The sequence below is a fragment of the Lagopus muta genome, chromosome 3 (assembly GCF_023343835.1).
Source record: "Lagopus muta isolate bLagMut1 chromosome 3, bLagMut1 primary, whole genome shotgun sequence".
In the NCBI taxonomy this organism is placed as follows: domain Eukaryota; kingdom Metazoa; phylum Chordata; class Aves; order Galliformes; family Phasianidae; genus Lagopus; species Lagopus muta.
The window spans coordinates 46,540,870-46,553,666 of NC_064435.1; the positions used below are offsets into that span (position 1 = coordinate 46,540,870).

A 12,797-nucleotide genomic window follows, 5' to 3' on the forward strand; every position below is an offset into this window, starting at 1 on the left:
ATGCTGTGCACCACTTGAAGCACAAATTCAAAAGAGAAGATGACTAATTGTAATCAAATCCTGCTTGCTGTTCAAAAGTATGATACAAAGCTTGCCCCCTCAGTGGAGCAAGCAGAAATGACACTAAACAAAACATTAAACAGTCTCAAGTCAAAACCACACGAGAACAACCAGAACAACCTCTTTCTGGTCAAACAGGTGTGGAATAATCATTAGTTCTATACTGATCTTAAAAAACTTTAAAAAGATAAAAGTGAATGTCAAAGCAAAAGAACCTCAGTTCTCAAAATGTTTCAGTATTAAATATTAGTTGTTGAAAATATGAAAACCAGAAAACTTAAGTAGAAAATGACATATATAAAATGATCTTTTTTCTCCCTATAACTGTGTAACTTTCTGATATTGGAAAGCTTCTTGCTAAGATTTCCTACAGTAAGAACTGTTATGACTAAGAGCACTTCTGGAAAATTGGAAAAAAAACAAACCTGAGGTCACATCTAATCAAGGAGAAAAATTGTAAAATGAAGCAGTCATCCTTTCATATCCCCATCAACAAAAAAAAAAATTATTACCATATCCAAACAGGACTCAAATCATTTATAAACTCAAAGTAAGTAGAAAAAATATTAATGCATTTAAAGAAAACAGATTTCTTGGATTTAAGCATTCATCAGTATATTTGAATATATCATTTTAAATGCCAAAGTAGTAGCCTTATTATCCCTTTCTTTTCATCCAATTATGTTTAAAAGTAAAACTGAAGCAAACCAGCAGATTTAGTAAGTCACAGATACACAGTAGCTCCAGACATTATTCTTGAGGAAGACATATGTTTTTCAAATGACATTATTTGTCTGCTTCTTCTACACAAACTATGAAGGAATGTGTTTTGAACAAGATATTTGAGTTCAAACTGCCAGTGGGGTCTTTGGCCAATTCTCCATATACCAGGAGCAGTTCTTTTCAGAGATACTACCAAGGCTGAAACTTGACAGAACATGAGTTCTCAAATATAAAGTATTTAAAGGTAAGAAGTGGTGATCCAAAACTTCAGTCTTAACTTGTATGTATACCAACAGCTGAGAGCAATAACTGTCTCAGCTGGATGTGATGCTGACATCACTGAAGCATCACATACTGCTATAAGCCTCCAAGAGGAAAAGGCTAGTTGTAAACACAAAGGCTTCTCTGTCTCCTGTATCCATTAAAACATTTTTTTTCCAATTGTTATATACAAGGAAGCCAAAAATCACATTATCAAGGCTCTTTTCTAACACAGTAAGTTCATACAACAGTCAGATACTCCTTTACCACTGAAAACATCTCAAATATTCATTGCTCGGATGGAAAAGAAGGAAACCATTCAGCAATTTACCGTAGCAAAGTCTCACATGCAGACAAGTATGTAAACCATTTCAACTGGACTACATTTACAGGTGTAGGAAATTTAAACATTCTCAATTCTCTGAAACAATTTTTTAAATTTTTATTATGTTTCTAAATCACATGCAATTTAGTTAACTGATGAATTGCCACTGTCTATGGCCAATTTGAATAGATTTCTACCTGCAAATATGATGCATAATTACCAAAGAAAACAACTTTCACTTATATCCCAAATATTCCAGTTACATACAAACAATTGCCTGAAGAGTATGTACAGAAGAACCTTTCATGATACAGCTGACAGCCACTGTTCTAAGGTAGCTCACAAACAGACAAGTAAATGTTAAGCTAGGCACACAGCAATGAAGAATATCTACCTCTGTGAGAGCACCTGCTGCTGCAGCTAACACATTCAGGTCAGTTACAGCAGCACAGGACGCACTGACTGGGCAGAGCACCCTTTTTTATGTCACACTGACACAGATGCTCTGGTAAAAGAATCATCGAAAATTGCCACCTTTTTTAGAATCTATATGTGGAAGACAAATGAACCACAAAAATTATTTGTTACTGAACTAAAATTGAAGAACTGAATCGCTTCAATGGGTTATTTTGTTTGAAATAACAGAAGATGCATTGGCTTTCCACAGTTACCTTACTGGTCCATAAAATTTGTATCTAGCAGTTTTACCTGTTCCTTGATGTCCTGTAACTGCTGCTGCAGCTTTTGTACATCTGCATTGACGTTAGTGTTGTCTTTGTCTTTCTGCATAACTGGAATGTTACCACTTGCTAGAGAAAATAGAGATTTTAAAATTTAGAGAAAATAAAGGTATACGATTACAACTAATGAAATAGGAATAACTTTTTTCAGAATGCTAATTATAATTTTTTCAATTATCTGAAGTGATGTCATTAAAACACGTTTCATAATCTAAATTCACTAGAACCTCACTGCAGCTCAAGTCCCAAGCAAAAAAACCTCTGAGTTTTGTAGCAACAAATGTGGTAAATACTTCCTCAGTAATGATGCTCAAGGTGCTTGTAAGCCCCTCTTAGAATTCTTATTTGTCAGCAATGATTCTCCAGTGAAGTTCATTGCACACACACACACAAAAAAACAAAAACCAAAAACCAAAGCAAAACAAACAAAAAAAAAACAACAAAAGCCTACAGCCAAGTCCTTTCACATTGAAAACATTTTTTTTTTTATCCATACAGCTGATTCTATTTGGTGATGAAAATTACACAAGTCCCAGGGAAGTAGTTTGTTGAAATTTCAAACAAACTCAGCGTACCATTTTTATCTTTGACAGATCCAGGAAGCAATGTTGCTATGTGAAACAAAAAAAAGCCTGAAAAGTAATTCAAATTTCCAACACGAGTAGTTAAAAAATTATGATTTTAAGATTATACTTGTCTGTTTAGGAATACCATGACAAGAATAACCTGGTTTTCCAATTCAGATAAAATGCAGCCCAAACATTGTATACCACATATACTATAAATGTCCATGGATTATTTTTCCACAGAAGTCATTCAGAGAAGTCATAAGAACTTTAAGAAATGGTCAAAGATGCCAGATTGAAAAACCATCATGAAAATTATTTATACCTAGCTGCAGAACATTTATCACCCCTTTGTTAGTCAGATAGTTCCAGAAGTAAAAATAAAACACAAATTTACTCAAGAAGTTAATGTATCTTTCAGCTTCTACTCTGCATGACTGAGAGAGAGACTTTTCATAAAGTGGTTGGTGCTGACATAGAATCTGCTGTTAGCAGTGCAAACAGCAAATGGGATACATAGTTTAACACTGTTTTCTTAAACTTTTCTTCAAAAAGGAGAAGAAAAATTTAGGTCATTTCATAGAATGAAAATACATTGGTGGGAGCAGGAGAAAGAGTACGGGTATTGGAGTCACTCACAGATATCATCAGTGGTATCTTCTGTACCTTTCCCTCCACAGCACATTATGAAAGGCACTCTTCGTTCTACCACTGCCCGACACTGTACACATTTCTTCATCAAGCTTGCACAATCTGAAAGAACAGAAATAATCTGAATTTAAATCCTGCTATTCTTATTGTTCCTTCTTCCTATCCATGAACTTGTTTACTCTTTTCAGATTAACTTTACAGCAATATCATAAGAAAGTCTTATAATATAACTAAGTCAGACTCAAAATCACATTCTTAATAAGGTTTTAGGGTTTTTGTTTTGTTTTGTTTTCAAGTAAAAGCTTTCTCTTTGAGGACTATTTCAAAAAGAACATCCCATGAAGTCTACTTACTCTCACAGGCGCACATATGACCACAAGGCTGGAAAAGGACTGCTGCCTTTTTGTCTGAACACACTACACATTCTTCAATCTGTAAAGTACAATAAACATACATATGAGAAAAGTTTATCTCCTGATGTTTACATGAACTTGCATTTTTCACTCTGTTTCGCGAGGCATGTGGATTTTAAGGAGCTCCATCTGATGTTGTATTTACTAATTCATCACCTCAGAATGCAATTTAAAGCAGTTACCATACTGACTTTGAAGAACTGATATTTGCTGACAAAATGTATGTGTTCAGTATACTGACAGGCATAAAGAAGCAGCTAGGACATTCCTTTTTCTTTTATCTTTTCTATTTTGTTTGCCACAATGTATCACAGTAATCTGTACTAATATACTGGGTCAGAGTTTTCTCATGACATTTAATGTGAAGAAATGTATACAGTGGCCACAGATGCCTCAAGCCACTCTATTCATATTGGTCTGGATCACCTCTTCTAGATCATAAAATTGTTGACCATGTTCATTCATTTCTTAGCACTACATTTTAATATAGATAATATATATTTTTAATTTTTTAAAATATTTTTTAAAATCCTTGCATACCAATAAAAATATTTAATATTTTTTTAATAGAAGAACATTAGAGAAGTACTGAACAGATATTCCACTCTCTAACTCTGCAGAAAAAGTCAAAGGAAGGTTATCCATAAAGGTCAGTTTTCACATAGGACAGCTGATTTCTACACATTCACTTCTTTAGATGGATGAGGGGAAGCAGCAACTCTGCTGCTCTGAGCCCCCATGGCTGAACGTTTCAATTGAAAAATTTTTACATAGTCTGCAGAAAAAGAACTATGCTAAGATTTGTCCCTTGAAAATTGCATGGAAGAATGAGTAAACAAGTATAAGAAAGAATTAAAAGACTGAATAGTAGAAACAATACAAGTTTATATTTGCAATTTCTATCACAGAGTAAAAAAACCCCCAAAAAAACCCAACAAAAGCCGATTAACCAAAAGTGTTTGGATAAAGATAAAAAGAAGAGAATGGATTTTCCACAGATTAGAAAACCTTTAAGTGGAATATGAGATTTATTTATTTAAACAGCCAAAAAGCAGCAGAAGGACGAGACCTGGTGATTATTGGGAATAAAGGAATACTCAAACAAAAGTAGTGGGGATGCACCCAGACTAATCACAAATACCTGTGTGCAACCATTTGAGAAACCTAAGGAACTTTGTCTGATGAGGTCCTTAAAATGGGACACAAACAGCTGATACTCTGAGGAAGAAAGCACAATAAGATATAACTTCAGATGGCTGTATTACAAACTCTGATGACCTGAATAATAAAGACAATAATGGGGAGAGAGAGAATGAACAGCAGACAAGACAAGAGTACAGGCAAAAAGAAAAGAGCATCATGTGATATAGGTAGTTCCATCCAGTGAAACACCTGTAAGGCAAAATACTGCTTAAAACACAAAACAATTTTCCTTGACTTCTTTTTATTTTTTTCACTTCAATATAAAAAAAAAAAAAAAAAAAAAAAAAAAAAATAAAAATAAAAAACAAAAAGGTGTGGAAGTTTTTACCTTTGTCCTAGACTGAACTTGCTCTTTACAGATGAGGCATTTTTTCACCCGTGGTGAGCACAGAGAACACGTGGCAATATGTCCACATGGGCCAAACAGAGTATCTCTTTTCATATCTGAACACACCATGCATTCTTCTAAGGTTTCAGAGTCATTGTTGATCATAGATGGACTTCGGGAACCAACTTGACCACTACGAAGAAATTTTGCAGTGAGACTTCCTTATTATTATTTTTAGCTCACGCTGCACAACAGTTAGCTGCTTATTTATACATTCCTATGCACTCAAGCACCAGTGTATATGATAAAACAATCCCAACTGTATTTTCCCAAGTGTACAGTTGACCCTAGTACACAAGGTTTCATGATCAGTTAAGACATTCTGCAAGAACAGACCACGCAAATCAGAATAGCATTTTGTAAATACAAAAAACCTCCCTCCCATTTCCGCATTTACTTCAGAGTAGGGTAATACCCTGTACATTCAGACCTGCAAAACACCTAGAAAATCCTGAATATATTTGTAATACTTTGCAATCAGACTTGTAAAAGAACCCTCAAAATCCGTAAGTGTCCTCAACCTATTTGTCCCCTGCTGCAGCTCACCCAGCAGAGGGAGCACAGGTTAAATGTGAACAGCTCAGTCCCATAATGCTCACAAGCCCATAAAAGGTGGCAAGAAATAGGAACAGCCACAATGATGAGGCTGACGAGAGGAGAAAAAAAAAAAAGAAGACTGCAGAAAGAACAAACCTTTCATGCTAGGGCATCATCAACAAAAAACAGTTCCCCTCTGTGACATTTTGAAAGTGTGGTCTTTGTCGTCTTACAGTGATTTTCAAACAGGAATTAAGGATGAGAATCAAGTGAATAATGGGAATATAGCTGGAGCAAGTAGCAAGCTGCAAATTTTCATGTGCAAGATACCAGCACAAGTGCAATTCTTAGAGAAGAGCATCTGAGGTGCCAGGTCAAACCTCTCCTTTTCTTTTTGGAAAGTCATGCAATGATTCAGTTTGACAGGTACTCAGGAGGTCTGTTCTGCAAAGCAGAATCAGCACTGAATTCACACCACATAATACTGGGCTTTGCCCATTTCAGTCTCCAAAACTTACACAGATTTCTGAGCCTCCATGGGCAACCTGTCCCAATGAGCACTTAATTCTTCCAGTGATTTCCCTCTGCCCCTTTCCTGGAGCTGGTAATCTACCATGTACCAGCTGCATCTTGCCACCTTTCCTCTCCGTCCCTCCCATAGGAACATGCATTTTGCTGTAATTCTAGTCCCTGGTACTGCAATCTCCACCCTGAATGTATGAAACAGTATTGTTTACTTCCCAACTCTTTAAAATCCTTGCATACCAAGCTCCAGGAAATAACCTGCTCTAGTCACACCCAGTCTTAACTCTCTGAAATTCTTAGAACCTAATCCTAATTAGCTAGATCCTTTTTGAAGTTACCAAACCCCAAACCTACTCAGTGTTTCTCCCCGCTAACAGAATTCCTCACAGCCTGGTCAGATAGTTGTTTTTTCTAGACAAAAGCACAGTCAGGCCATCACACTGCTATGATGCCTGCAGCAAACCCACAGCCCAGCAGGTAAGAACAGTAAGCCCTAACAAGATCCAGACGCCACAGGGCAGAGATGCAACCCACCCTGCCTGGTACCTGCCAGAGGAAGAACAAGGCCTAGAAATAAGGTACAGTTCAAATTTCAGTCAGTACATGGAACTCTTGCAAAACTTACTTAAGTTTCAACAAGCACGTTTGGGGATGGCATTTGGTGTACCACTGAATATAAAGAATTAAGCAAAAACCAAGAAAATGCTTGTAAGTTTTAATACTCTAGGTAATAAAAGCATCATTTTTAAATACATCAGTTAATCTACAGAAAACAGATTGGAAAGTAGGAATTTTGTTATTATACTAACCTGACTTTTTCTTTGTGGCATTTAGCCAGTGCTTTGCAGAGGCTAGGGTCAGGGCAGAGATCAAGAGGAGACTGACCCTTCTTATTACGAATGCTGAGGTCAGCTCCATTGGCTGCCAGGAAGCAGGCAATAGATGCTGCACTCTTCTTCTCTGCTCCCTGAGTGCCAAGTCCCATTATTAACTGAAAGGAAACAAATACGTAAGCAACTTGAGACACTGTGCAGTTAAGAGTAGCCTGACCAAAGGAAAACATGCACATGTGCGCATGAACATGCATAGATCTGTGTGCCCACGGAAGTGACTCCAGAAGTAAGACTATTGTATGGTTGTTTAATTCTACATCAGTTGTACTCAGCTTTTCTTTAAAGGAGCTAAAAGACTTCAAGGAATAGCTCAGCTACTGGAACACCAAATCTCTTGCAAACCTACACACACTGGAGAAGTGAAACCTACACACACTGGAGAAGTGGCTGTGCTTCTGTAGTAAGCATTTCAAAGGCTACAATCCCAGTGCGCATGTATGCAGAATGCTAAAACTAAAACTGCTGAGTTCACACAAAATGGTACCACCACCATACTTGAACTGAGAACAGCTGGGCAGAGAAGTAGCACACAATTTTATAGCCCAGTGCATATAGCAACTGCCCAACAAAGACTTGATTTAGTTGCCTTCTCAGCCTGATGGGATTTAAACTCATATCTGTCCTCCTGTCCTAATCATTTAATAATTCTTCACGCTTTTATAGCTACTGTTTTATTAGCGATTTTTTTGTATCAGTTCACCGACTATGCATGATGATGCAGCCAAACTGCATCAACAGGATTGTTATTCAAAGGAACTGGTTTAGCACAGCCTAAATTCAAGGAGTTTTAAGTGCAGAATTCCAGAACTATAAAGGCTTTGACAAAGGAGAGGCAGGACTTTGTATGCACCACACTCTCAGCAACTGGTTTAAGCATCCAACTTGACCAATGTACATCATTCTATGCCATGTTCAGTCTGTGCAGCCTATCCCTGCAGCAGGCCTTCTGAAGGCTGTGTACCCCTAAAAATTAAGATCATTTTGGTTTGGTCAGAAGTCCTTTTGTGTTTAAAAAAAAAAACTATGTATACTGCATTAGACACTGTAGCTTATGGAAATAAATTTCAAATAGCAGATAGCTGTTGCATATCAAGATGTGACCACATCACATGACCCTTTTCTGGAAGTCTGAAACATTTCAGGCACACAGAATGGATTAAAAAAAAAAACAAAATCAACAACACAGAGGCCAGCATAGCTGCAGTAAGTGTCCTCTGGAGAATCATAGAATGGCCTGGGTTGAAAAGGACCACTATGATCATTTAGTTTCAACCCCCCTGCTATGTGCAGGGTTGCCATCCACTGCACCAGCCTGCCCAGAGCCACATCCAGCCCAGCCTTGAATGCCTCCAGAGATGGGGCATGAAAAACATCTGGAATCCTACAAGTGACATTTGTATTCATTTTTTAGTTTATTCACTTGAAATATTGCTGAAGTGTTGCACTACAAAAATGCTCTCTAGGTGATTCAACAAGTTGGCATCTTAAATTCTAATCAGACGTGGACTACTGTCCTTATCAGAGCAAAAATCAGCTCTCAAGTTTTACGTATCAGATTTGCTCTTACATAGGCTTCAGGAATCTGACCAGATTTCCCAATCTTTAAAGGAATTACTAAAAAGTAATTAAAAAAATACAGATTCTGTCAGTTTACCTTAAACCATCATAGTCACAAAAAGAAAAGCTTATTGTTTCCTAGATGATGTTATTATTCTATTAATAATACTATTTATCTATTATCCATTATATGTATTTGGATAGCTTTAAATTTTCAGAGCCTGCACATGCAGGTTACTATTAAAACTGATCACAGGCAAAATCTAGTTTATAGCATTTTTTACACTATCTTCACAATAGATACAAGTATTGTGCTCATTTAGTACTTACAACTATTTAACATTTTCAAGGTAGTTTGATCTGCTGATCACCTTAAGAGTTCTTAGGCATATACTAGCCAGGCTTGACTCCATCTTAGAACTTCTGACACATCTTACCTTGTTTTATACCATTAAATAAAACAAATTTCGATTTCTTCGAAAGAAGAGCACATATCTCCATTACACCATCTAAAACTTGCCAAGTTTCTTTGCTAGGCAAAAGTGCAGCTTAAGAAAAGTGCAAAAAAGACCAAAAGTTTGATCAAGCTAAAATATGATGGACTAATTGATTTTTTTTTTTTAATGAAAGAACAATTTTCGGATCAGAGATAAAACCTTAAAGAGTCTTCTTGTTAGATATGCTATCTTTTTCCTACTTTTCTTTTTAAAATCTTACTAAAATGAATCCAATGGTGTATTTTTTTTTAACCTGTACAGCTCAAATGAAATTGGAAGAAAACAAAATGAAAAAACCCTCCTTTTTCTCTGAAACTCTCAAAAATAGATGTTCTAAGGTGAAAAAATACTAGAAAAAATAAATCAAAACAACTCCTTCAATTTCACCTTGGATGTCACTGATGGTAAAGCAATTGAAAAGCCTATGTATCAAATGCTGAATCTCAGAAAGAATATTTATCTTATTAATTCCTTTCAAAATAAAATACATGCACACAAATCATTTTGACCATGGCTCACGGAGTCCATTTCAGATCATAGGAACACAACCAAGTTCTAATCAGCTTCTTCCTATCACTTATAAGGACATGTTTTCTTATTTATGTCAGTTGTACTTTTAATCTCCTTTCAAAGTTTAGCACAGTGTATTTCAGTGAAATTAAGTAGCCAATTTGAAAAATATTTGTTGTACAGTAGAATTACATTTGAAGTGAAGTTTTGAAGAAAGGCTTTTCAATCACGTTTTTTTGGAATGAAATGCTCAAACTATCACCCACAGTTTAACTGCGAAAAAAGTATTATGATATTGGTAACAAATGACTCAGTAAATCTAATTCTGTGCTATGCTGCACATCTTCAGCATTCATGAGAAAAAAAAAAAGTGTTTGCTTTCCACCACACAAATCATTCGCAAATTTTACTTCTTTCTATCAGCCAAATTAGAAACTTCACATGGTGCTCACAAAGCTTTTCAGGTGTGAGCATTTTTTTTGTAATTACAAACATTTTGACCTTTATTATCTTGTGTTTCATGGACTATTTCCTTACTATGGTATTATTACTGAAATGAACTCTGTCAAAAAGATATGGAACAATCAATATATAAAGACTAAGAATCCTTTATTCTAACAGAAGAAGCTTTCAAAAGGTTATAGAAGAGTGTGAACAATGAAAGCTACAAACAAATCATGCAAGATGTCGAAGCACAGAAAATGATTTTAGTCTTATTCTGTACTATATTACTGTTTATTTCTCTTTCCAAAAACTACTTCTGATTTTTTGGCAGCTGTATACGTTCACTATGAAAAACAGAACTATTTTGAACTAAATGACCTCTATTTTTCTTTAACAAAGACAATGACTAAATGTGAAAAGCCCCATTAAAAAAAGGATTCCTGCCTACACTGCAGTGTAATGTGGTATTTACACAAACTTACGCTGCCAAAAAAAACAAAGCAGTTCAACAGTACAGAAATGAGATAAGCTAGAACAATAAGGAGACAAACACATAAGAAAAAAAGAATAAATAAATGCATTTTATTTACTGTGTTCTTTGATGGCTCCCAAGCAGTATCTACCTTGCCCACATCTTGCATGTCTTGGAGCTGGCGGAGCTGTGACAGGGTATGGTGTCGCAGGGCTTCATGCAGGGGAGTATCCCCATCTTTATCCTGGATATCCAGCTTAGCACCTGCACGGACTAAGAGCTGAGAAGAAAGAGAACTCACTTTAAAACACAACAACAGCTCCTTATCCCATATAAGCATGGATTTCAAGGAATCTGTGGTTTAGGATCCACTATCAGGTCCAAAAAGGTTATTCTTTTCCCACACCGGGTACACAGTTGAGAGCTCAGCCTCAACTGAAGCACTTCACCTCTTGCAAATATCAACTTTATTTCAGCAGAAGCCTAATGCCTGACTGAGCAATAGCTAGAAGAGATGCTATTTCACAGGATTCTCTCTATTTTTAATTTGTACCAAATAGCCAACAAAGAAGGCAACAGATCAGTGTATCAGAAGCAGAACAAAGTGGGCAAACGTTCTGACATCTATGCATTCTGAAACATTAGGTTTCAATGATCTCAAAAATCACCACTTTCATCCCTTGCTAAATTTTACAACTTAATGTACAGTAATATTCTCACATTAACAAAGTAGTTGAACACATACTTAGGTTAATTCTTATGCAGCAGAAGATATAAAAACCACTGACTATTAAATACCATCTTAGAGCACTTTGGAAAGTAATGAACTGTAAGAATCATCCTTAAGGCTAAAATTAGCCATATCCTCTTAAGACATATTCCAGCTCAAAAGTAGGGAAGCAAATAAGGCTGCATAGGCCCTCATATTCATACTGCCCTTGCACAAAGCACTCTTATAATTTGATGCACCAGAACTTTCTTAAATATGCTGCTAAACAACACAGTGAACACATGCTAACAAATAACAATGCCTGTAAAAAAAAAAAAAAATCACATTGCTTTTGAAAACCTACAGGCAACAGCTGATGTTTTAACTTTAGTTTCGAACTTCTGCTGCTCTGCAACACTCTGAATTGCAGTAGTGACAAAAAGAACAGCCCAGAAACAGGAATATACAAAGGGAAATATCTCCCTCTTCAGAATAAGCCCAACTGCAGGGATTTTAGCATCTTAGAATTAAAGAATCAAGACTCTTGAAAAGACTAAAAATAAAGTATCTATAAAGAAACTCAGAGCATGTATTTCAAGAAAATACCTGTCTGTAATTGACTGCAGTTTATCACATTCCTCCAACTCTTTCTTCCACAACTGAAGGCAAGAAAACCAGCTGAGACTCACAACAGCCTCACGAGGACACCCTACATCTTCTGAATGGACTCACTCTGACCCAATTTGAATTTCTTACACCCACATCCTGTCTGCCACTAGTCATTTTCTGCTTCACTTTCTCCTGGAAACAAATGGCAGCATGTCATTAAAATTTCTCTATCATTACTATGGATTTTTAGTCAATCTTTCGGAAGACGATCTATAAGAAAACTCTCTTCAGAGTGACATGGAATCCTTGGCTACCATGGAAATTCAAACCCTTTGCAGAAGTTTAAAAAAAAGATTAAAAAAAAATTTTAAAATTACCCTTTGTCATGGCAGCGGAGCTTTTAAAAGAACTCTGCTACCTTTGACCACTATTCCACAGATGCCTGAGGGTACAACCTAACCCTGGAAGGTACCCAATAGGAATTAAATTTGAAATATACGAGCCAACATGTTCTTTGCATGGCTGCATGAGTTATTTTAGGACTTCTCAAAGCTAATCCAACGTTGAAATATGGATACTCTACCGAGTCATTCACTTAAATATTCTTGGGTGTAACTATGCCAATCCAATACACAATCCAACAGCACTAGTTCTTCAACGTGCCTACCTTCCTGCTCATCTGCTGCATTAGTGTTGGATTCCCAGGTACCGTGT

The 12,797-nt window shown here is 36.3% G+C and overlaps 1 protein-coding gene across 2 annotated transcripts in view; it reads right to left on the bottom strand.

The window, feature by feature from the left end:
* Window positions 1-12,797, bottom strand: part of MIB1 (MIB E3 ubiquitin protein ligase 1) — a 71,419-nt gene that overhangs the window by 8,202 nt on the left and 50,420 nt on the right. The window contains exons 15-20 of one of the 2 annotated variants that reach the window (XM_048938805.1): window positions 10,917-11,045; window positions 7,202-7,383; window positions 5,271-5,463; window positions 3,680-3,758; window positions 3,315-3,428; window positions 2,078-2,178 (exon numbers count right to left, since the gene is read on the bottom strand). In XM_048938805.1, the coding sequence (XP_048794762.1) occupies window positions 2,078-2,178; window positions 3,315-3,428; window positions 3,680-3,758; window positions 5,271-5,463; window positions 7,202-7,383; window positions 10,917-11,045 (798 nt within the window). Of the gene's footprint in view, window positions 1-2,077; window positions 2,179-3,314; window positions 3,429-3,679; window positions 3,759-5,270; window positions 5,464-7,201; window positions 7,384-10,883; window positions 11,046-12,797 lie in introns of both variants that reach the window. The other variant, XM_048938804.1, reaches the window with a different exon arrangement.